Source organism: Falco rusticolus, chromosome 10, assembly GCF_015220075.1.
Source record: "Falco rusticolus isolate bFalRus1 chromosome 10, bFalRus1.pri, whole genome shotgun sequence".
Classification (NCBI taxonomy): domain Eukaryota; kingdom Metazoa; phylum Chordata; class Aves; order Falconiformes; family Falconidae; genus Falco; species Falco rusticolus.
In genome coordinates, this window is record NC_051196.1 from 4,856,299 (window position 1) to 4,881,545 (window position 25,247).

The following is a 25,247-nucleotide window of genomic DNA, read 5'->3' on the forward strand; positions in this document are numbered from 1 at the left end:
CCCGCGGGCCCCCCGTTCGGCGCCCGCCATCGGCCCAGCAGGCCCGGCTGCTCCGCTCCCAGGTCGGCGGCGCCGCCGCCACCGCGCCGCGGGGGAGGGGCCTCCCCTCAGCAACGGCCCGCTGGCGGGAGGGGGGCGCCGCGCGTCAGCGTCACGTGGCCGGGGCAGGCGGGCGGGTGCGCGTGACGCAGCTTCCTCCGGCACCGGCGCGTCCGGCGTGACGCTGCACGGAGGGGCCGCGCGCCCCGCCCCGCCCGCCCTCGCTCGCTCCCGCGGCGCGCCGGGGGCGGGGCCAGCGGCCTGAGGCGCCCGCACCGGGGCTGAGGCGGCGGCCGGTGGAGAGCGGCTCTTCTCGGCTGTTCGTCTGCCCGGGGTTCGGCGCCTTACCCGCCGGCCGGGGGCTGCGCTGTGCTCCTCCGGGAGGGTCTGGGCTCGGCTCTCGCCGCCGGGGGCAGGTCGGTGCCCGGCAGCGGTGAGTGCCAGTGGGAGGGGAGGCCGGCGCGGCCCCGGGGAGCCGTGGCCGGCCCTGTGGTTTCCCCAGTGCCGGTTCGGGACGCGCGGAGCGCTGGTGTCTCCCGCTGGGGCGGGACGCGCTCGATTTGCTGCTGCTGGTGCGCGCAGGGTCCGGTGCGCGCGGGGCCGGCCGGTTCTGGGGGAGCGGGCGCGGCTGTGCCCGGCCCTTGTGGTGCTCCGCGTACCTCGGCGGAACCCCGGCGGGTCGGCCGCCGTTCTCCTCAGCGGGGGGCCGGCCCGGGGCAGCGTGCTGGGTAGGCCGGCCGCCCGGTTCCCCAGGGCAGGCTGCCGGGGCAGGGGGTCCCGGGGGCTGCCCAGGTGATATGCCGCCTGCCGCAGGGCACAGCATGTCACACGGGCCTTGGGGTGACCTTCTGCACCAAATACTCTGATCTAGAACAGAACAATCCTTTTGTCAGTCCTCTGAGGCGTTCTATCTTTATCTCTCGGTGGAGTCGTTCTCAACTCCCAAACAAAACAAAAAAAATCCAGGGTTTTTAAGACATTTGAGAAAGCTGAAATAATTTTTACCCTCTCTGGCTAAACATCTATCTTCCCTTTTCCTAGTTCCTGGTGAGAGTAAGCGTTCCCTTGTAAGGAAATGTGACGCTGTCTCTGGGAGGGAGTAACTTAATTAATCAGATTGCATGCTGAACATTATTTAGAAAATCAGAGACTTGAGTGTGGAGCGTAACAGGCTGTGGGGTTTTTTAAGCAACATGGGTTTAAACTTTAAACATTCCTCCACAGCAGGTTCTTTTAAAGTATGTGCTGTTTAGGAAAAACATGTGAGGTTGCATCTTTGATAACTATTTAATTCCTTTTTTTTTTAATGCTGTATTATCTATCTTGTGTGCTGAAAAGGGGGTATTGTGGAAAGGAGAGTTTATACGTGTTTATGTATAGTTGTATTAAAAATGCACAAATGCAGGCAGTTCTAACTTTGGTATCAGTTGAGGATAATACTCCTTGAATTTAGTTTTGGGGGAGATGATGATGATGTAGGTATAAAACACTAATGCTAAATGTTAACCATGAGAAAATTGGTTTCAAATCAAATATGCATGTTGTGGGGAGAAGTGCATTTTACCATAAACCAAGGCTTTTTCCATAGGTAGACGGAACTTGTTTTATAGGTGATGCAAATAGTTCTTGTAGCTATAATTCAACTGTTTCCAAGGGTGGTATCTGATAGGTTAAGTTTTCTGAAATAAACTTCAACAAAAACTTCTCATGAATGAAGCAGGGGTCTAATTTTGCAGCCCTTGGGCCTTTTTAGCAAATTTAAATCTGATGTTCTTTGAACAGGAAGAAGTTCAGGATTTCTTTAAGTGCAGGAAAACAGATGTAATAGTAAAAAGTGAACTGATCAAGAACTTACTTTATTTTTGGCAGGTACAGCTAAAAGCTGAAGCCATAATGCACCAGTGAGCGAGTAGCGCCAGTAATGTACATCAATGGCTTCTGTGCCAGTAATTCCAGACTCTTACAACCATGTGCTGGCAGAGTTTGAATGTTTGGATCCATTGCTTTCTGCACTCAGGTTGGATTCTTGTCGTCTGAAGGTGAGTTTGTGGTGTTTGTTTTTTTTTGTGGGATGTTGGTTTTGTTTTTTTAAATTCTACTAATGACATTATTTGGTTTATTATCTGATTAACTCACAGGACTCATTCTTTTTGGGTGTGTGCATGCTAGCTTGTTGGGGGGGAACACTTTGGGAAGAAGAAGCAGTGAAGACAAAGGATCCTATTACTCTATATGTGCATTTTCTGAATGCAGCTGTGGGATAAATAATACAGACTTAGACGGTTGCTGTCTTACACTGTTTGCTTGAATCACAGAGAGTCCAATTCTAGTATCTCTGACTGTGCTGCCAGTGTTTCAGGAGGGGTACACACAGCTGGCCAACAATGAAGCCTTTAAAAAAAACCTAATAATTTAAGAAAAAGATCCTGTTGTTAGTACTTAGTAGCAGCTGTGTTGTGCATTATGGTTTTTATTCTTTCAGTGCACGTGTATAGCTGTGTCGAAGAGATGGCTAGCTCTGGGCAGTTCGGGAGGAGGACTGAACCTTATACAGAAAGATGGTTGGAAGCAAAGACTCTTTCTCACTCATAAGGTAAGGGTAAAGAATCCTTTAAAAAAATTTCCAGGGAAAATGGGACTGCAGAAGAGAGATTGTTTCAGGTTGACTTTTAATAAGAGTCAACAGGCGTTTTCAGCTTGCTGAATTGTCCAAGTAAGGTGAAGTTTTGGACAGCTCCATTTGAAAAATGGTTGTGGTACTGGAGTGTATCCCCAGAGTGTGTGGTGTCATAGATTTCATGAGGTGTGAAAGAAATTGCTTGAGGGGGTCAGGCCTTTGTTTTTCAAATTCTTTTAACAGCAGCAACAAAGTCACCTGAATCTTTAAGAACGAGAAGAAAACTTTGAATATGAAGCCAGAGCAACTCCTGTGTAGATAACTACCAGTGTTTGAATGTCCACACTATGAACTACCTGGATAAGCAAAGGGAAGATAAGCTGGCTTGCCTTTGTTGAAAGAGATCATGTAGCAGGGATTACTGTTTTTACAGCCAGATGCTATTTCCTTCATTTCTCTTGATGTTGTCAGCTGCATCTTTTTAGAGTAAGCTCACTGTTTGTAAAAAAACAAAAAAACCAAAAAAACCCCACACAAACAAAAAAAACAACAAAAAAAAACCCCACTGAAGAAACCACATCACAGCAAAGTGATAGCAGCTGTTGATGTGAATCTGGTTTATGTCTTAAAAGATAAAAGTTGCATAGTGGTGAAGGCAGTACAAGAACAACTTTCACCTGCGCTTACTCCCATCCTTGCTTTCAGGAAGGTGCCATTTCCCGGGTTGCCTGTTGTTTGCATGATGAAGACTATGTTGCTGTTGCCACCAGGTGAGTGATGTACTCACAAACCTAAATGCTGGATAAATATTTTAAAGTAGCTTCAAAGGTTCAGATTTGAACATCTGCTGAGAACTTGGAGTTGGGCAAGGAATTAACCAGTAGAGGCCCCTACGGAATAATTGTCTGCACAGACAGCTTGTGTAAATTTTTTTTCTGGAATAATTGTTCCAGAATAAGTATCATTTCTGTAACAGAACATCTATGGGAGAGCTAATGCATATGATGTTATGACGATAAATGTGTTTCTGAGACCTTTCAGCATCAAAAGAATTATCTTCATTAACTTGCCAGAGTGAGATTGGTAGTTAATACCACTTAGGTTGTTCAAAATCCATTTGGATGCTTGTTTTTCTGCATCCTCACTGCAATTCCAGTAATTGAGAGCACCTTTCCAAACAAAACTACTGGTGCATCATAATGCAAGGAAGGACACATTCTTCTTCAGAATGAAGAACGTGAAACTTCTTGAAAGCATGCAACCTCAAACACAACCAACTCTGAAATGTACTACTTTGCTTAGATTTTCTGCTTCTTTGGAGCAATGCATCTTTATCACTGATAAAACCTTAGAAAACTTACTCTCAAATTGTGTTTTCTTTTTTCAATTGTTGCAGCCAAGGTCTTGTAGTAGTCTGGGAGCTGAATCAGGAGCGTCGTGGGAAGCCAGAACGCATTTATGTTTCCTCTGAGCATAAGGGCAGAAAAATCACAGCTCTATGTTGGGATACAGCTGCCCTTCGTGTTTTTGTAGGAGATCATGTGGGAAAAGTATCAGCCATCAAGATTAACACATCGAAACAAGGGAAGGTAAAATGTCACATACTCTGTTTGAGATGAAGAGGTTCACAGGGGATGTGTGGAATCTTTTTCTTTAGTAAAGCAAAGCAGAGGAGGACTTGCCAGCTGATGAAGTTCTGGTAGCTTTGACTGCTGGGATGAAGAAACAGTCTCTTGACACAACGATAGAAATCCTGATCTGAGAACCTTTCTCATCCCCTATTTTAGCTATTTTAGTAATGCAACATAAAAATGCTTTCAAACATACAGAATTAAAAACTGGCCGAGCTTCTTCCTCTTGGAATTTACAAGTATCCAGGGCCAGGGTCTTGGTGGTTTGGAGCCTGTTGGAGTCCATGGGCTCCAACTGCAGGTTCAGCTGTGTGTTTTAGTCCTCAGCTGAGCTGTCAGTCTGAGAAAAGCCATCCCAGACTCTGGGTTTGCTTGGCTCTGTCTGGGTGCTCTCATTCTTAAAGTTAGTTCTTAGTTAAAATAAATGGTAGGTGTACATCAAGCTTTCATCCATTACATTTTGCGCAAAGGACACATGTGTAAATGATATCAGCCTGATTTCTAGTCCTTGAGTGTTCCTTAACTTTTTACCATTAGTAGGTTCTTTCCTTCTCTTTTTAATCTGTGAGAAGGAGCACAGCCTGGAAATAGGTGTCTTCCTCCAGGTCCTTTCTCACCCTTATGAAAGATTTTGACAGAAAATTGACTTTAAAGTAGCAAGACTATTGCATGTAAAGAAATATGTGGCTAATAGAAGGTCAGTCTATTATTTTAAATTCAGACAAAATATGTAAATATCTATAATGAAAAAAGAAAAAAAAACTGAAAACCAGATGATGTTACAAGTACTTGACAAGACATGGCCTTGGGAGAGAGAATAGACACCATAAATGTGTCAAGCTGGGACATAACAAGATAAGCTCAAGGAGAACCAAATGCTTAATGAGATCAAACAGAAAATTACTCAAACTGTGTGTAAGCTGTCCTAATTAGTACACTAAAAGATCCACCCTGGAGCAAAGGAAGCCCCCTACTAACAAAGCCCCCTCCCCTCAGAACAGGAGATGAAAGGAAAGAACACTGTGCCTTTAAATGGAGGAGAGGCTGGTAAGAACCAATGAGAAACATAATTGCAAACAATTGTTCAAAAGTATCTAAAATATATTACCCTGTGTTAAGAGATGTGCTAGCTTTGTGGATTTACCATCTAGCACCCCTCATGCAATGATGCACGCAGACATGCAATAAATAGATCTCTTGGCTTTGTGTGTGAGATGGGCTGTTTTTATACCAGGTAAGGAGCATTTGTACGACAACAGAAAGAGCAAAAAATTCAACTGCGGAAAGAAAGGGAAAATGAGAGAAGGGCAAGGACCATGGAATATGTTTCTGCTCTGCCTGTTAAAGGAATTGGGCTGTAGAATCTCTCATCTAATGCGTTGTCACATTCCTAACAAAGAAAACAGCTTTAAGCTGTCATAAATGGTGACTGTCTGCTGGAAATTGGAGTGCAGTTCTCAGTAGCTTCTTCTTCATAGGAAGTCCGTCTGTCTGTCACTTTGTTCTGCCACCCATGCAAACTGAGACATTTGCATAATAAATAGTATTTGGGTAATTTGCTGCAGGGTAATGGAGAAAGTGAGTTTATGTAAACCACCTACATCAGATGGTTTAAAGTGGTGTAGTGTTTTTTTGTATCAAGTAATCCCTCAGGTGTCTCTCCATAAAACTTTGCTGGCTGAAAGTACCCATGGGGAGAATTGAGAGGATTGACAAAAGTACAAAGCTTACAAAAGCAAAAGTAAACGCCCCTCTTAATATTACAGAAAACACACCCTTTTTATAAAGAAATGTCAGGATGCTACAGGGATAAGATGATTTTTTTTTTTCTTAAATCTTCAACAATGGTTTTGTGAAAAGGAGGATTAAGTCTTCTATGCCTCTAAGCATTGAAACCTTGTTTTGTGAAAGAGAAGAAACCAACTGTTCTGTTTTATGCTCTGTATTCGTAGCATATATGAGTCTTTTCTGGATTTTGCAATCTTAAGTTAATGAAAGAATCTTTACTTTGAACTGATGACCAGTATGTTTTCTTTTTTTTCCTTTCTAACTGTAGGCTGCTGCTACTTTTGTGATGTTTCCTGTTCAGATTATAACCACTGTAGATTCTCGGGTTGTTCAGCTTGATTATTTGGATGGAAGACTGCTCATATCTTCACTTACACGCACGTATTTGTGTGACACAGAGAGGTAAGTTACGTTTTACTCGTAAAATATTGGGCTTTACTGAGTCACACAGAGGTTTTTGAAGTGACGTCTGGAAATCGTGTAGTCCAATATTCCTGCTCGAAGGAGAGTTGTGTAGAGTAGATTGTGTGGGACTGTTCCCAGTTAGGTTCTGAGGATCTCCAAGGATGGAGACTCGACAAACTCTCTGGGCAACGTTTGCCAGTGGTTCACCACCCTCACAATAATAGAGCTTTTTGTTATGTTGAAATGGAATTTCCTGTATTTCCATTTGTGCCCATTGCTGCTTGTCCTTTCACTGGGCACCACTGGAGTAGTCTGGCTCTTCTCTTTTTACTCCCTCATCCGGTATTGATACATGTGGGATCAGATGGATTCCCTTCTGAGCCTTCTCCTGTTACAGGCTGACCAGCCCAGCTCTCTCAGCCTTTTACAGGACAGGTGCTGTCATCCCTTAGTCATTTTTGTGGCCTGTTGTTGGAGCTGCTCCAGTATGTCCCTGTCTGTCTCTTACTGGGGAGCCTGGGACTGGACCCAGCACCTAGATATCTCGCTAGTGCTGTGAAGAGGGGAAAGACCATCGCCTTTGACCTGCTGGCAGCGCTTTTAATGCAGCCCACGAGGCTGTTGGCTGCCTTTGCCAAAAGGGTTCGTTGCTGCCTCATGGTCAGCTGCTTGCCTCAACCAGGACCCCCGGGCCCTTCTCTACAAAACTGCTTTCCAGCCAGTTGGCCTGTACTGGTGCCTGGGGTTGTTCCTCCCTCAGTGCAGGACTTCATGTTTATTGATGTCTGTTATCTAGCCATGCTTCCTCAGTTTTGTCTGTGGAGATGTTAGCAGGGGCGATGTCAAAAGCCTTACTGAAGTCAAGGTAAAGAACATCCACTGCTGTCATCTGTCAAGCTAGTCAGTCTGTGGTAGAGGGCTGTTAACGTGCTTTCCCCTTCATAAATCCATGCTGACTATTCATAATGACAGTCTTATCTTTTTAGGGGTTGGAAATGGTTTCTGGGATCACTTTTGCACAATCACCTTTCCCTTACCAAGTTATTTCTGCACCTCGTATTTTATAAACTTTATGCAGGCTTTATAATATGCGTTACAGATATTATTATATTTAAGCACCAAGTCCAATTGAGCAACTAGGATTTAGTATTTTTATTCTTCAAGAAAAGCATAAATTAATTAGAGCCTTTACTAATGCTGCCTTGAGTATGTTTTGGGTTTTTTTCCCCCACTAGAGAGAAGTTCTGGAAAATTGGTAATAAGGAGAGAGATGGAGAATTTGGAGCATGTTTCTTCCCTGTTGGAAAAAACAGTGGGAATCAGCAGCCATTAATATATTGTGCTCGTCCTGGCTCAAGGATGTGGGAGGTGAACTTTGACGGGGAAGTGCAAAGCACACATCAGTTCAAGCATCTGCTCTCATCACCGCCTCTCCCTGTTGTTTCTCTCAGGTAGAAGCATGAGTGTTATCTGTGATAAACTTGCTTGGGGCTTCTAGACTAGCTGAAAAGAACTGCATTAAGGCTGAGAAGATTAAATAAACTCCTAGTGCAGTCAAATGTTAATCCTAGCTGTCATCTTAATAAGTTTTCCTCTAATAACAGAAGCCAGTAGTTATCAAAAATGCCTTGCTTCTGTGGTATGTCTGTGTGACTGACAATGAATGCTGCTGTCATAAGACTCTATTTAAGCCAGCCTTGTATTTACGGGGTTAAGAATATTATGTTAATAAAGTGACATTATTGTAGTTATGCTTGTAATGGATAATAATTTATTTTACAGGCAGGATCCTCATTATACTAGTTCCAGCTGCGCTCCACAATCTTTATCTTTCCCCAAGCTACTGTATTTGACGTGAGTATTTGTCAGCGTAGCTTCCTGTTGATAAAGTAGACTTAAAAATAAAAAAGTTGTATATTCTCCTAATTTATATTACCAACTTCTTTTTGCCTAAGAGTTTTCCAAGTATCATGCTAAACAGCTGTCTCACTTCTTGCTTGCTATAGTTAAGCCAGTGCCATCCCTGCATATTTACAGCAACTACCACAATTAACTGTTGCGCCATTAACATCTGCTTTGCTTGCAGTGAGCACTGTGTGATGACCTGGACAGAAAGAGGCATATATATTTTTCTTCCACAAAGTGTTCAAGTCTTACTCTGGAGTGAAGTAAAAGGTAAACTTTTAAGAATCTTTGGTTTGTAATGTTGTCTGTTATGTTTGTCACTTCTGAAGCCCTTGCCTAACATGGAGGCTTTTCCAGCTCAATTTCTGTAGCTGGATTGCAGAACATTGATCAGAAAACCTTTTCCTTTTCATCTGCCAGGTATATCCTTGAATATTAACTCTCTCCCTGCCTTCTCCAGCCATCCTCTCTCTCCAGACTTCTGAATACATGCTTGAGAAACAAAACATTGTGTAGAGTGGGTTGTAAAATATGGTAGTAATCAAATAGTGAGAGGTAGTAACCTTCAGTGTTAGTGGGGTAAAACCTGCGCTATTCTTTTCTCATTTCTGTTTATTCAGGTTTGTCATGTGTCCTGTGAAGGATAATCTAGCTGCTGAAAGCCTAAAACCTGGGGTTTTTTTCTAACACCTGTCTAAATAGGAGCTAGGGGATGTACTTATTTGACAGAAGAGTGAACCCTCATAAACGGTTTTGTGTGTATGGTTATAAGCATAGTCCTAGAATGGTTAGTCATTGTCAATCTTTCCTTTCCCCTTCTCTCCTCAGCTTTTGGCGTTAAGTTTCCAATGACTGTCACAGAGTGTTTGCATACAGCATAACTATTTCATTTGGCTGAAAGGTCAAAGCGTTTTTCTACCATCTAGCAAATGTTCTCCTACTGTTTCAAAGCTAACAATGATGTATTTCTCATCTTTATCAGTCTTTAGTTTTTCACGCCTGTTCAGAAGAAAAGGAAATTTCAATAACTTGAGTGAACTTCTTGAATACTTTCCAGAAACACAACTCTGGAAAGTTTTGATACCTCATCCATGCTTTATAGTTGTTAGATGCTAGCTTCAGTGGTTGTTTTCCCTGTTCTACTCCTGTTACAGCGTATTAGGCTTTTGCATGCATTTGCAGTCAGGTGGGAAAGAAGTTTTCACCTTCTTTCAGGAACAGAAAGGAATGTTGACTAATGATTTCAGTCTTTTAGATATTTCTGTGCATCTGGTTTTGCAGATATTCAGGATATTGCAGTTTACAAAAGTGAGTTGTTCTGTCTCCATACAAATGGAAAAGTTGGACACCTCTCCCTTCTGCTGGTAGACCGCTGCGTAGACCGTCTGATAAGAAGAGGGTTCTGGAGCCTTGCTGCCAGGGTCTGTTGCCTCTTCCAAAATTCAATTATTTCTTGCAGAGTAAGTAAATACCTCTTTGTAAGTGAGCAATGCAACTTCGCTGTTTCCTGTCCCCCTCTTCCATTAAATTCCATGGGTTTCTGAGACGCATATTCTTGGGAGTTTTTAAAAAGTCTTCTAAACGTTATACTTCTAGGATTAAAATTAGCCTGCATATATGGTACCTTTTGCTTTTCACATGTGCGTTAGAAATAATAATGCTTCTGTTTCACTGTGTACTTTCAGGCAAGAAAAAATTTGTCTTTAGACAAGCTGGAGCACTTGAAGTCTCAGCTGGATGCCTCAACTCAGCAAGATCTCATGACACAACTGGAAGAACTAATTTCTAAGTTGGAACCTATGGATTCTGCATGCAGCAGTAGAAGGAGTAGTATTTCATCTCATGTATGTGTACTGGTAGTGCCAAAAATGATACCTGCAGTTTTTATCTTTGAGGCTTAAAATCACCTCGTTGCACACTTTGAAGATGAGACTTTAGTTTTACCATGTCCACTATGGCTGATAATGCTACTTGGTAAAATTAGGTGGGGTATAGAGACATAAAGTACTACTACTTGCTTTCTTCAGGCTCTTGGACCTCTGCCTTTTTTCCGTACTTTTTTTGTGTCTAATGATTGAGATGTGGATAACGGTTGATGTGAAGAAGGCTTTCTCCACAGATGTGTCGGTGTCTCAATAAGCTTCAGTAAAGGTCATCTTGATTGCTACTGTAGTTTTATGTGGTGAAAACTGAACATCTGAATGCTCAGAAATAACCTAGCCCTGTTCAGAAAAAGATTTTCCACTCTATGAAGCTCAACCAGAAAGCTCTAAGGAAAGAAAAAACCCAAAGCATATTTCTAATACTCGTTTACATGTACAGCTGCTTGGTATTGTCTTGGCTTCCCAGCAGCTTTTCAAGAAAGGGGAAATATTTCGTAGTTAATGCAGTATCAGTTGCTGCTTTCACTCTAACAATGTTTAAAAAGTAAAGGTTAAAAAAACAAACTAATGTAAATTTCATCTTGATATGGTAGACAAGTATTTTCCTTAGGAGATGGGAAAGTAAACTACATAGACTGACCATGAGGAAAAGAATGTACATGTATCCTGGATCTAAATAGTTGTGCAGGGTCTGTGGTTAACCAGCAAAAAGAGTATGGACTCTTGGGTACAAAGGGGTGAAGCGACAGTCTCAGATGCAGGACTAAAGCAGAGATGGTTTTTATCTGGTACTAGGTACACCAGTTGTTCCACAGGCTGCTTTCCTAAAAGCAATTGCAGCATATACATCTTTATGAAGTCACTGGACTGCACATTTGCTGGTATCTGTGTACTTTTCTGTTCTGGATATGTCAAAAAATGCTGTTACATGGGTTTTTCCAGACAGTGAATTTTGGAGTGCTGTGAGGTTATTTGTATGGGTATGATTGTTTAGTTCATTGCAGGAAGTTTAACAAGGAAGTACAACTCATGCAACATCTAACTCCCCTCGCTCGTCTGACAGGAAAGCTTCAGTGTCTTAGACTCTGGAATATATCGTGTTATCAGTCGAAGAGGCAGTCAGTCAGATGAAGATTCATGTTCTCTCCACAGCCAAACTTTCTCAGAAGATGAGAGACTTAAAGAATTTCCTGCACACCAGGAAGATGAGCAAGTAGAACTTGGTAACGTGTCTTAATGAAAATATGTTGTTCAGATGCATTTTTTTTATATTTTTTCTACAAGAATTTGGTTGGGTTGGCTCAGTGCTCTTATTTTCCACTATCAAGTTACCCATGGTTAAGTCCTCTAATTTGATCAGTGGGAGCACAATCACCCCACCTTTGAGTCAAACTCCTTCTTGAAACATTGGAGTATTATGCTGGCTCCGCAGAAATTCAAGCTTAAAAGCAAACAAAACCCAGAGCAACAAAACAAAATGTCTGGAGGGCTTTTACCAAGCTAGGACTTCACTCAAGCTCCCCCGCCCCCATGTGCAATTCTGTATTAATGCTAGGATTCTCTCAGCTGATGATGCCAGTTAATTGAGCTTCAAATGAGATTTGTTTGCTGCTGCTATACTTCCAGTAATACCTGTTCTAGGAAAGATGTTCCTAATCTTGATTCTGGCTTTATATGTCTTCAGCAACAACCAGTAGGCTTATGATGTGTTTTCAACTTTCTTGCAGGGTTTCATTCTCTTACGCGTATATACATTAGCACGGGGATGATAGAACTGTTAACAGCTAACACTGAGGTCATCCAGGGAACATTTTTATTTCCTAACAAATACCTGTCACTGGATGAAAGCTTAAGTGAGACAATAATAGGTCCTGTTCTCTGCACTGGTTGGGATCAGGAAGGGATGCAGAAATCCAGGATGATGAGAAGCTGGGTTAGTTCCAGGTATGGTAGAGAGGCTTTCCAGTAGAAAGGCTGCTTTTTAGCTTTTGCATAGACTAGATGCCAGTTGAGGATGGAGAGTATTTTGATGCTTTGGAGAAAACCACAGTGGGGAAGAAGAGTCTAGGAATTAGTATTTGCTCCCCTATTTAGTAGGACAACACTACTGATGACTAAGCCACATGCTGTTTGTAGCACCTAATGTTTATATGTGCGTCTTTACCTACATCGCCATAAAAACAAGAAGTGAGCAGACTTGGAAGGAAGTGTATCATTTCCAATATTAAAACTCTGAAGTGAAGGGAAGTAGGTCTTGAATGTCAGAAGATAAAAAAGTTCTATCTGTTCAACAAGAGATAACCAATTTACTGATTATTTCAAAATAGAGAAGTTCTAGATGCTTCTTGGAGCATGTGTACTTAACTTGGTATTTAAGAGAAATGGACTTTGTGTTTCCCTGCTCACATTTGTAAGATGTCATAAGTTTTTTAGGTTTCTAATCTGCGTAATGAACAAAAGCAGCCTTATTTACAAGCAATCATAAAATCAGTTGTGACCTTTAGGCACTATCTAGAGAGACTGTGGATTCTGAGTGTAGGGTTTCTGTAACAGCACAGCATCTTTTCCTCTCAACAGTGCAGATAGTGCTGACTTGCAAAATGCAGTGATCCTTACTTGAAAGGATTCTTTTTTCTTATTTACGTCACTTAAAGATACAGTATGCATTTGTACCTGGAAATGATTACTCAAAACACATTGCAGATAGTTAGGGATATAAGAGTGAAAAGGAAATAGTCACTGTCTCTGTATTTCCTGTGATTCTTATCAGAAGCCAGTTCAATTTTAAGTCCATTCAAATAAAAGGGTGATTTATGCTTTAACCATGGTTTATATGTTTCTGTATCTTCATGTGTGCTTTAGACTTCAGGAAATCATGCAATATAAAATGATGTATGCCACAGTACCTAATTTTCCTAGATCTTAAAGTAACTGTCAGTGGATTAAATCAAGGGGTTTGGCCCCTAAATGGACTGTGAGTCTACTTTTAGAAGATAGTTTTCATACAGTTGTTGATCACCATTTGCCTTGTTACAGAGCCAAAAGACTATGAGCAAAGCAGAATTATTAGGTTCAAAGTCAGTAATGAAATGGCCCTTGAAACCAAGTGGCACTTCCTTGGCTCCCCACATTCTTGAAAATTGAGCAGAAAAATATTGCTTGCAGGTTATCCATTAATGAATTAGTGACTTAGAGTTTGTTTCACTGTTCCATTTTTGCCAGGCCACTGTTTCATGACTCTTTATTTCAATTCCATTTGTTAGACAACGTATCTCATGCATCTGTGACGGTTGAGGCTGACCGGAATGAGACATTTCTCCCATTCAGTATTCCTTTGTCATTTCGTTCCCCATCTCCTCTCGTCTCTCTCCAAGCTGTCAAAGAAAGGTAAAAGTTGCAGCAGGTTCATTCATCCATTACATCTTTCCCTTTTCTGTCCTCTGAATTTGTAGCATTGTCTGGTTTAGTTCATACTCTGTGCTGCAAAAACGTAACATCTGAACTGAAATGCTGGAGATTCAGTTAAGTTTGCTAGGCAATTTAAAGCTTCCATCTTGACTCTAATGAAGACACGAAGAGCTGCTGTTAACTTCAGTGGAGCCAAGACTTCTGCCTCAGTTTTTAAGTGGCTAAGAATGCTTAACATTTGCCCTGTAAGCTGCAGTTGTGGTTTGTATTCAAAGCAAACTGCCTGAATATTGTTTTGGAATCTTGTTTTTCTGGTCCTTAGATTTCTGAAGAATGAGTGAAGGCTTCCTATGTTGCTTGGGAACAGACATTAGAATATTCAAAGCATGCTAGATATTGTTAAAAAACACTTGCAAAGTGTACAGTGTGGTCTGCCATCTCCCCGCACACACCTTCCAGTTGAATGTAATCAATTCCCCAAGTGTTTATGGAATAATGGTAGCTTATACCTGCTGCAAGTAAATACGGTCCGTTTTATGCAGAAATCAAATTGGTATTTTAAAACTCCCTTTGAAAACAGGGACACACAAACACAAATGTAAAGGAATGGTGTTAAATACTTGAAAATTTGGAAAAAATTGTGTATGTTAGTTTCTTGTCTATAATGTTGCTGGCCCATAACAATGGTCTGAAAAATTGTGTAGCCTTCCCTTGATCACTTCGGTATGTGAATAATGTCCTGCCACAAAAAATTGTAGCTGATATCATGAATAACCCTCAGAATTACATGCAACGTTTTGAATTATTTATAAACCATAAGGAGTTTTTAGGACTTCGCTAGTAATAAGTGTTACTTGAAAATTTAGTTCTCATTATTAGTAGAATTTGCTGCATTAAATTTATAATTAAATAAAATACTATCATATTTACAGTTAACTTTTAAAAGCTTACCTTTAATCCTTCCATACATCAAAGTCCAATTGTTTTGCTACATTTGAATCTTTTCTCTTTTCTGCCGCAACTTTCAACTTTTGCTTCAACCTCGGTATAGTAAAAGATGCTATATTCTCTGGAGAGCGAGTAAAAGGGTTGCTTTTTTCTTTTTTTCATGATGCTTTCAAACTAGTTCTTGGCCAGAAAGCAAGAAGCTGATTTTCTTTTCAACTCCTGCTGACATGGTTTTCTTGATGGCAGTGGTAGAAATAATTGGGGTTTGGTATGTTCACTGGGCTTTCTCTTCTGTAAAGTATCCGAAGGGATAGAGACTGATGAAATGAAAAGGACATTTTTAACGAACTTTGTAATCTGAAGAATTAATTTGGAGTATCGTAAAGTCATTTTTTCCCACCAGGGAAGGACATAATTTCCTAATTATGTGTTCTGGTTTTAAGCTTTCAAATGCAGTGTAGCCAGCCTGCATTTATTTGCCTACAAATACTTGTCAAAATCTAAGTGTTAATGTTAGTGTGTGATCCTGTTACTCCAGCAGCAAAAAACCCAAGTCTTAAAGGCTTCAGGTTTTTATTCTGTACTGAAAGTATGGACCATGACTGAAGTATGAATTTTGAGCAGCTGCTTAGTGAGTTTTGCTCTGATTGGCCATTGCTGCTTTCATGCTTTTCTCAAAAGTTCTTCAGATTATGGAGTTTTCAGAAATCATGGCTTGAATGGAAAGGAAGTACTAGATTTGTTCAGTTTTTAACTTCTAACCTTAAACGTTTGAACTTCTGACTCCTAGTGTTTCCAGCTTTGTACGCAAAACTACTGAAAAGATTGGCACACTTCATATAAGTCCTGATACTAGAGGGAGGCAAGAAGTAAAGGATGATGAGCAGCTGCAGGAGTTGACTGTTAACCTGGCAGCATCTCCCCAGGAAGAAAAAGAGTGAGTGCAAAATCATATTTTCTTAGCAATTGCATTTGCTGAATGTTCTGAGGATAACAACCTAAAGAAAAATGACTGTTTCAAGTGGAATGAGGAGCTCAGCATTAGTTTTTTTTCTAGCTGTCTTCATTACTATGGTGAGTGTCACTGGTTCTCCCTGACTCCTTCCCTAAAAGCTGATGAGGCAATGAACAATTCTGGGTGGTGGAGCATGCAGTCTCCACAGCTCTGTAATGCCTGAAGAGCAAGGATGTAGCGTATTCCACAGGTCTCACATAGTGTGTCTGCGATGCTCGCTATAGTTATGGACAGGAGCCCAACAGTTCACTTTCTTGCTTGCTGAGTAAACACTATTATCTCCCTAAAAATATTATTTTATTTTTTTTTCTTTTGGGTTGTGTGGGTTACGTGTGCCTGGGGGGGGTGTTGTTTGTTTGTTTGTTTGTTTTATTAATAGAAGCAATAAAACATGGAACAACTTCAATGGTTGTCCATTTACTACAGAGGTAAGTTACTTCATATTCCAGTGTCTTGCTAATTTAACATATTTTTTTCCCAGTACCTGCAGAAATCTACTGTAGTTGGAGTAGAAGCCATTATAAAAGGTCACAAAATAGTACTACTGGTTGCTCTTCATGCCCAGTTAATCTATAATTTCTGCTGAACTGTTCCTTCTTTAGAAATGAAAGCTTTGTATTTTTTTTTAATAAAGGAATTGATGTTGTTTCCTCACAGATTTGAGGAAATTTGTGAGGAAATCCGCATGTAAACTAAAGGTAATACCGCAGATAAGGCTAAAATGAATGTTTTTTTCTAGGTTAGAACCACAGAGCTGCCAGCTTCCAGAGGAAGACTGTCTAGGAGATCTCAAGGCTGCAACAGCAGAAGCTATGTAAGCAGGGAAACTTTTTAGTGTATAGATTATTGGGCTTTGGTAGAAAAAATTATATTTATTGTTACTATTCTTCTTTATGTACATGTAAAAGCAATGCTCTGAATATCTACTAACATGATCTGAAAAGGATCTCGTCTGGTTAATGATTTGATTCCCATATTTAAAACCAAGCAAAATCAACTAAGAGCTTATTTAGGTACTTTAGCATTACCCTTTTGTCCTAATTACAGGCATAGTTTTAAAACAAACAAAATAACACACACCCCCTAAAACTACCTAACAAATAAAATTCCATTCTGAAAGTAATCTTGGGGAACTCTGATTGTACTAAGATCAAATGTAGACAGCATTAGTAGTCTAAATTCCATTTACGCTCAAAACCACAAAAACCAGCCTGACCGTAAGTCAAGTTCAGGAGTATACTTCTGAGTTGCACAAGACATACATAATACTTCTCTTGTGGCGTCTTATAACTCTTAAGCAACTTAGCAAAGTTCTTTTTTTATGCTGCAGAGCCAAACTCCAGGATCCCCTGGTTTTGTTAGAACCACCGTGTATGAGGAGGGTTTTACGGGAATGGCTAGTCCATCTAGAAGAAAAGTTTGGCAGCAAAGAGCCTTCAGCTTCCCCTATTAAGAAAAGCAAGACTGTGTGCGCTGAAGAACAGGGGGCAGTCCTGGAGGAAAACCTACAATTGGATCCAACTGATGAAGACTCAGTAGACAAAGAACATGGTAGTATCGTGGAAGACTGCACTAAAAAGGAAAATACTGATGAAACCTGTGAAAGCAAAACCACATGTGAAAATAGTACTGACTTGAAGGGACCTTTGGACTGCAGCTTTCAAGTGTCTTCTCCATGTGTCATAGAAGTGGATGTTCAGAAAGATCTCGTTGAATTGACAACACTGTGTTTTGAGCTGTGTGTCTTTACTTGTGGAAATGGTGATGCTGAGGAAAGCTCTGATGGAAGTCTGCCACTAGCAGCTTCGTCGACCTTGGCTTGTAGGTTTATGCGAAGCTACTTCTTTCTTTTGGATTTAAAAAGACTAAAGCAGTGTATTATAACCATGTATGCAACCAGTCCTAATGTGTGGGAAACGTACATTGCAGGACTAAAAGGTAACTAATGAAAAATTTATTACTAGGAAACTGAAAGTAAGATTGGGGAAAAAAAAAGGAAAAAAACTTGAAGACCCTCAGTTTTGTGTCTGCAAATTCTGCTTCTGCAGGTGTAGTGTGGGAGGGGGAGGATGGTTGGTGTCTGGGAGTTTTTGTTCCGTTTTTGGGTGGGTTAGTTGGTTTTCCCACAAAGGCTAATTCAGGAAGAACTGCTGGCTCCTTGGAGAGACTGTTCCTCCCGTCCCCCCAGCTTTGCAATTCTGATCCTTTGATTTGTATGGAGTTTGATTGAACACTGTAGTGATTACAGACCAGATCTATTTAAAAACATATATATTACTTCAGAGAGCAAAAGCATCATAATTGGAATCGTATGTGTATAGAAACAAGGCAAAAGCTATTCAGTATTTGCACTGGAAACAGAAGATTTGACTTGTAGAGAAATGTGGTTAATGTGAAACAAAACTGAATGGTGGTTCCATGCAAATGACTGACTTGTGATCACTTCAGACTTCCTTTCTCCACAGAAATCCTTTTTGATCTTTTTGGTGCCTCTTTAGCCTTACTGAACTAAAGCTTCCCAATTATGTTGGAGAACAGAACTTCATCTGTTCCGTGCGTTCAGCTTCTGCTTTATGCATTTCTTTTTAAGAATGAATTAAAGTCTTAGCATTGACTTGGTGTCAACAGAGAGTAGTCAAACAACAGAATCTTGCTTTGAGTGTTGGTATATGGCATTTGGGGTTTTGGGGATCTGTTTGGATTTTGAATCTTACTTGAATTTTGGGAATCGCTCATTTGGATTCTAAGAGCCTTAGAAGTGAAAGTAATATATGCGTTCCTAGTTTGTCCTCAGTTGGACAGCACTTGGGCCTGTAGGTTAGTACTCACATTTCATCAGGATCGATGTTTGTGTTGAATTCTGCATTCTGTGAAGTCAGTGCCCAAGCTGAAGGTTTTATTTATTAATAGAAGCAAATAGTAATATATGAAAACTGATGCAGATCTGCATTGTATTCAGCAAACCGTATCTCCTGCAGTGGGCTATCTTTTTTTTCACAAGAGGAAAAATCACCTCCTCAGAAGTGTAAAGAAAAGGAGAATAGATCAAGAATATTATTCCATGCCTTAGCTGTATCGTTTATAACTGTAATTTGCTGTAAGTACAGATTAGTGATGTTGATGTCTATGAAATGAGAAGTAGGATCTGTTCACTTGTCACTACCGTTAGCTGCAGAGTTCCATGAAATTAGTGGTAACTCTTGTCCTTACACTTAACAACAGCTGTCTGTGAGTGTTAAAAGAAATAATTGCTCCTATCTTGTAACTTATGTGATGATTTATTTTTAGAACTAACTTGTCACAGTCCAGTGGCTTTAGCAATGGAAAGTGAAGATATGTTGAAAATACTGAAACAGCTGCATGACCTGGGGCCTTGGGATGATAGCCCGCTGTTATTGGTACATGCTCAAAGGTTTGTAGCCTAGTCCTTGGTTTTTTCTCTTCAGTGTTGTTAACTTGCTACCAGGACTTGGTTCACTTAATGTTTCATAAAGCTTTCTGAGAATCTTGTAAAGAGATCACCTTTCAGTACTCTCTTGAACTTGCAAGAGATCTTGGAAAAAAGGTAGTTTTGCTGTTTGATACTGAAAACAGTTTTTATCCTCTCTTTCCAGGCTTTATGAAAAATTTGGGGAAACAGCCCTTCGGCCCTTGATCAAGTTCCACCCCTCTATTTTGCCTTCTGATATCAAACAGCTTTGCAGGAATGATCCAGCTCACTTTTTAGCATATTTAGATAGTCTGGTGAAATCAAAGCCAGAGGATAAAAGGTAAAGAGAATATAGGCTGTCTTTTATCTGTCTGCTTTCTTCAAAGTGCAGCTGTGTGCAGATTTTTTGTTTTGGCTTTTGCGGGCTTTTTGTACTGTTTCTGTATCTATCTGCTTGGTGTTCTTTAGCATTAAGTTCCAACTCAGTCTCCCTGTTTTAGCTGGTCTCAGACTGGATTTTGTTTGTTAGATGCTAGTTTTAGAAGGGTTTTTCGAATTAATACTTTTAAGTGGAACTGACTATTTTTGTTGCTGTGCCTGCAGTTCAGTATACCAAGGTTAGATAACTTTTTAAAAAAAAAAAAAAAAAAAAAAAAAAAAAAAAAAACAAAAAACCAAACCAAAACTGTGAGAACCCAGCCTGCAAACTTGACAGTTTTCTGTGATCCTTCAGTTTCTAGAAACAGAAATCATTCTAGGCTTTTCCATACTTAATTTTAAGCCTTTTTTTTTTTTTTCTCCTTTCGTCCACACACCATCTCTGCTTCTCCCTGTGTGGTATATTTAAAACTGGTAGGTTTTTTTGTGTGTTTCATTTTCTAGGTCATCTCTCCTTAGATCTCTTCTGCAGCCTGAATCTGTACGACTGGATTGGTTGTGTTTGGCAGTTTCTCATGATGCACCACAAAGAGCAAATACTGTGGATGCAGAAGGAAATCCCAGGTAAAGTAGGGTTCACCCAAAATCCTGAGTGCAGCAAAAAGCTTTAACGGGTCTGTAGGCTTTTGGCTTAGATTTTGTGTGACAGTTGGGATGTCACTGAGTCCTTGGTGCAATTTTGCATATTGCAGAGTTCAGCAGAAGCAATCAAAGGGTTAAGTAACTTAATCTGTAGTGCTTTCCAGAGTGATGGCTCTACTGAGACTGCACACAGTGTTTCATTTGTTTTTCCTTCTCTTGTTTCATAAGCCTTTCCTGTTGAAGAAGTTCTGAAGAAAATCATTGGTGCTTTAAAACTGAATTTCTCATCTTCTAGGCCACGATCGCATTTGTTTACTTGGGGCTACAGCCAGCTCATTTTGCTTTTGATTAAACTCCCAGCTGATTTTGTTACAAAAGAGAAGATGGCTGACATCTGTAAATCACACGGGTAAGAAGAAAACTTGGTGATTCTTGGTTAGTAGGTATTCTGACCCCAAAAGGATGGAAGTGAAAATGACCCATCTGCTGCTTACTTGGACAGGCTTTATTTTAAAACCTTTCCTGTTTTGAGGATGAGTATTGAGTGTCTGATGTAATGTACCAAGTACCCATTTTGATTAAGGGGTATTCCCTGTGTCCCCATTCCGCAGTGAGTTCTGGCATTCAAGAAATTCAGTTGCTTCTGATCGTTTAAATGAATATTTAATTATTGTTGACTTCAGTTTAGACTGAGTATTTGATTCCTGGAAATCTTTACTCTTTCATTCTAGATTTTGGCCTGGGTATCTTTTTCTCTGTCTGGAGCTGGATAGAAGAGCAGAAGCCTTTACTAATATTGCTCATTTGGATGATTTGAGCCTGTTGAATGGAGAAGATGGTTAGTGAGTCTTAAGCTGTGTAAACACGTTTCTGTAATTCAGGAGCTGCCCTTATTATATACTGATTTGTCCAAAGTTGAGTTGAACTTCCGTTTCTTAAGTCTTTTGGTAGCACTAACTGTGTGCAGTGCAGCACATTTGAAACAATAAAAGGGGGTTAGGCTCTTGTATCTTCACATTGTGCTTTGTGAAATCTGTTGTGCTAGAAGGTGCTTAAAAATTCAAGAATGTAGGTTTGTTTAACAGTTGGGAGTAAAAGCTAAACTTGGTGTTGCAGGTAGAGGAATAGCTAGCCTGCCTGCACACATACAAAGTTACAATGAGCAAAGCATTGTATCGTATGGCAGAACTTAGAATTCCTAGTAGCCCTAAGAAGGACAAAACATTTCTTTCTCTCTTTACTTAATCCAAAGCCTTAAATAGTGAACTGTTGTGAAGCTTTGTGTAGATCACCACCAAATTTTTACACTGAGTCTGTCATAGCAGTACACTTCTGTATACAATTTGCTTGTTGATGCTTGGTTTTCTTAAATCTCCACAGAGGAAACCAGAATAGCTAGCTTCCCTTTTAAGTACAGATCTATTTGAAATAGTAGGCTTAGAATAACCCTTGTTTTACAAATAATGTAACAAACTCATTTTACATCTAGGTTCCATTCCAGAGACCATAGAAGAATGGAAGTTTCTTCTGCATCTTGCACAAAAACACAGCACAGCTTTCCACCACCATGACTCACAGAATGGGAATGCTGTCAGCAATGGTAGTCTGAGCTGCCCAGATTGCATCACCGTGGAAAACGTAGCACTCTTACTGGCCAAGGCTATTGGCCCAAATCGTGCCTTGCCTCTCCTGCAGGAGTGTGGCTTGATGCTAGAATTGTCTGAGAGGTTTACTGGTGTCTGCGAGATACTGAGAATTGCTGAGAAAAGGCAAAGGTAAGATGGAACCTCAACAGGAGATCCACAGTATTCATTTTGGATCTTCTTGGTACTTTAAACTTTCTTTTCAGTTCATAAAAAGAAAAAGTACTTCACACTTACCTCAGATTTTAAACTCAACTAAAAGCTCTTCCATTATTTAAGAGCTATGTATTGTGCAATATATGCATTATTTTAAAATGGAAAGTGAGGAAACAGGAAATCATACATTAATGATGTATGTGAAGGAGATTCTCTGAAGGAGATAATGTATCTTGCTGAGTCCTGCACAAACTCTGATCTCTCCTATCCCTTCCAGAGGAGGCATGCGTGGTGATGTCATGATATTACTTCTGAAATACAGTATCATTTTTGACAAACTTTTCTTTAAAAATCAAACCTAAGTTCTGTTGTTCTTTCTATTGTTAGCTTTTTCTACTGTTTGACTACTTTTTTTTTTTTCCCTCCCTCCCCTTTGCTTTAATTACAGAGCGCTGATTCAGTCCATGTTGGAAAGGTGTGACCGGTTTTTGTGGTCTCAGCAAGCATAGAAAACAACTTGGAAAACCTTGGGACCATTTTTTACTATAATGTTTGTATATTAAAGTGCCTCTCAAACATAACAGACTCTTAAAGAAATGAACTGTCTAAAAGTTCAGTTATATTAAGCCAGTCTCTATCTGGCAGGTATCTGACCAGGAACTGTTGACAGTTCTTCCTTATTCCTTTGGAGATGAGTTTTGAACTGTAGAACTTAAATCCAAACAATCCAGTATTTATCGGGATGTTAAGCTGATATGTATCTGAAGTGAAAATTCCTGAATTTATTTTCCAAGTCAATATGACTTAAGTGTTAAGGGTATGAGCCCCCAGGTATTAAATTATGGTATATAAGATGTTTGTTGCACACATAAGAAGCCATTCCTCAGAAATATCTAAGCCTGTACTTGTTTAGTTTTCCTGTAAATAACATCAACTTTTTCAAATTACTGTAGAAGTGCTTTGTACGATACCTTTTATTTTCTCTCTTAAATTACATCACCTGGTCTTGCACATTTGAAATGCATTAATCAAGCCAAGTCTTAAAATGGGAGGGAAATACTTTCAAGAGTGGATTAATGGTTAAGAAGGCTGACAAACAACAGAAATTGTTACATGACCTCACTGTTAAACTGTAAGTGTGGTACTTCTAAATTGCCATGACTGTAGATATCAGTTGTAATATTTCAACAAACCTTCAGAACAGTGGGATTCCTATAATCATAGAACTGTTTAGTTGGGAAAAGACCTCTTAAGTTCATTGTGTCCAACCATAAACCTACCACTGCCACGTCCACCACTAAACCGTATCCCCAAGCGCCACGTCTACACAGCTTTTACATACCTCCAGGGATGGTGACTCCACCACCTCCCCGGGCAGCCTTTGCCAGGGCTTGACCGCCCTTTCAGTGAGGAAACTTTTCCCAAAATCCAACCTAAACCTGCCCTGGTGCCAGTTGAGGCCATTTCCTCTCGTCCTGTCGCTCGTTACCTGGGAAGAGAGACCGACCCCCGCCTGTCCACAGCCTCCTGTCAGGGAGCTGTAGAGAGCGATCGTCTGCCCCGAGCCTCCTTTTCTCCAGACTCAACACCCCCAGTTCCCTCAGCCGCTCCTCACAAGACCTGCCCTCCACACCCCTCACCAGCTCCGTTGCCCGTCTCTGGACGCGCTCCAGCACCTCAGTGTCTGTCTTGCAGTGAGGGGCCCAAAACTGAACCCAGGATTCGAGGTGCGGCCTCACCAGTGCTGAGCACAGGGGCACGGTCGCTGCCCTGGTCCTGCTGGCCACGCTGTTACTGTTACAAGCCAGGATACTGTTGGCCACCATGGCCACCTGGGCACACTGCTGGCTCATGTTCAGCCGGCCACCAGCCAGCACCCCCAGGTCCTTTCCCACCAGGCAGCTTCCCAGCCACCCTGCCCCAAGCCTGGAGCGTGTGGGGTTGTTGTGACCCAAGTTCAGGACCCAGCACTTCTCCTGGCTGAACCTCATACAATTGGCCTCAGCCCAGCCTGCCCAGACCCCTCTGCAGAGCCTGCCTGCCTCCAGCAGATCAACACATCCCCCAACTTGGTGCTGCAAACGTACTGAGGGTGCACTCGATCCCTTCATCCACATCATCGATAAAGATACTAAGCAGGACCGGCCCCAGCACTGAGCCCTGGGGACGCCGCTTGTGCCCGGTGCCAGCGGGGTGTAACTCCATTCCCCGCCGTGCCTTGGGCTGGGCCAGCCAGCTGCTTACCCAGCAAAACAAACACCCCTCCAAGCCATAAGCAGTCAGTTTCTCCAGTATGCTGTGGGAAACAGTTGTCTGCGAAACGCTTTACTAAGGTTCAGGTAAACTGGTAATTCCACAAGGAATTTTGACATTGTGGAAGGGGAGGAGGGCTGCATGTCTTATTTTAATAATCTTTTTTTTTTTTTTTAATAGCTGAAGGTTTAGAGAGGTGTTTTTAGACGGATGCTGTCAAGGAAGAAGTCCCTTTAAATATCTGCTAGAATATGAAGATTGATAAAATCACTTGGATTTTATCTCTCATTACAGAACTATGCTTCGTACCGGTGCTCTTCCTGCATGTGCTGTTTTTGAACAAGTTTCTTTTTAGGCTTCTTAGTTTCAGCCCTCTTCACTGTCAGACACTCACATTTTTAGTAGAAGGTCACAGCATCTGGTCAGTATTTGATTTTCACAAATATTATTTAAAGAAAAAATTAACACATGCATTGAAACTAAATTTTATGAAAATCTGTAATTTTATCATTAAATTACTTGAAAATATTTCTTTATATAGCATCTTTTTATGTAGTCTTTGCAGCTTTGTGCTGCAAAATAATGCTTTTTGGCAAAATAGGACTTAATACAGCTTTCAGACTTTTGAGGGGTGCAGTCTGACTCTACATCTCAATTGCAAGAAAGACTTTATCGCGGAGCGTTGGTTACTTCGCTAGAGGAAATGAAGTTACAGGGAGACAATTAATGGTAGGCTTTCAGCTGTTAATAGTGTCACTTGTGAAACAGCTAATATAGTAGTACGTCTAAAAAAGAAAATGTTAAATCCTTTAGGGTTTAGACCTTGACATCAGAAACACCCCAAGGCCTTACAGTAAAACTTGGAATAGGAGCCAGGCTGCTGCAGCGTGTGATGAGGTTACACGGATGCCGTGGCGCTGGTGCCTGTTCTCTTGCCTGCCCAGTGAGCATGCTGCTACCTCAGTGGCTGTTGCATTTAACTAACTCCATTTTGTACAGTGTGTCAGTGTAGTATAGCTTCAGCTGAGTACTTGTGTTGCCCATCTTAGAGGAAGCTGGCTGACTTTCCTGGGATGTACCTGCCTTATATCTGTATGTAACAGTTC

General features: G+C 41.0%; 1 protein-coding gene across 5 annotated transcripts; it reads left to right on the forward strand.

The window, feature by feature from the left end:
• The first annotated feature begins 271 nt into the window (after positions 1–271).
• Positions 272–23,298, forward strand: HPS5 (HPS5 biogenesis of lysosomal organelles complex 2 subunit 2). 5 transcript variants are annotated; one of them, XM_037401511.1, is made up of 23 exons: positions 276–472; positions 1,909–2,078; positions 2,522–2,632; positions 3,362–3,426; positions 4,053–4,245; positions 6,344–6,477; positions 7,716–7,931; positions 8,263–8,334; positions 8,567–8,655; positions 9,667–9,845; positions 10,071–10,229; positions 11,332–11,491; positions 13,532–13,655; positions 15,415–15,561; positions 16,379–16,453; positions 16,970–17,577; positions 18,928–19,051; positions 19,254–19,409; positions 19,952–20,071; positions 20,385–20,498; positions 20,821–20,927; positions 21,579–21,864; positions 22,337–23,298. In XM_037401511.1, exons 2-23 carry the CDS (start codon positions 1,971–1,973, stop codon positions 22,395–22,397), a joined length of 3,408 nt encoding a protein of 1,135 aa, XP_037257408.1. In that variant the 5' UTR covers positions 276–472; positions 1,909–1,970; the 3' UTR covers positions 22,398–23,298. The 5 variants fall into 5 exon arrangements, with proteins under 5 accessions (XP_037257411.1, XP_037257408.1, XP_037257407.1 ...); XM_037401510.1 differs by having other exon boundaries at positions 276–455; XM_037401512.1 differs by having other exon boundaries at positions 276–455; positions 1,915–2,078.
• Positions 23,299–25,247: the final 1,949 nt, after the last annotated feature.

Bases quoted from the DNA above. Each gene is read 5' to 3' on its own strand.
- HPS5 (XM_037401511.1), top strand. From the start codon at position 1,971: ATGGCTTCTGTGCCAGTAATTCCAGACTCTTACAACCATGTGCTGGCA. The intron at 9,846-10,070 runs GTAAGTAAATAC...GTGTACTTTCAG, and splicing joins ATTCAATTATTTCTTGCAGA to GCAAGAAAAAATTTGTCTTT. The intron at 21,865-22,336 runs GTAAGATGGAAC...CTTTAATTACAG, and splicing joins ATTGCTGAGAAAAGGCAAAG to AGCGCTGATTCAGTCCATGT.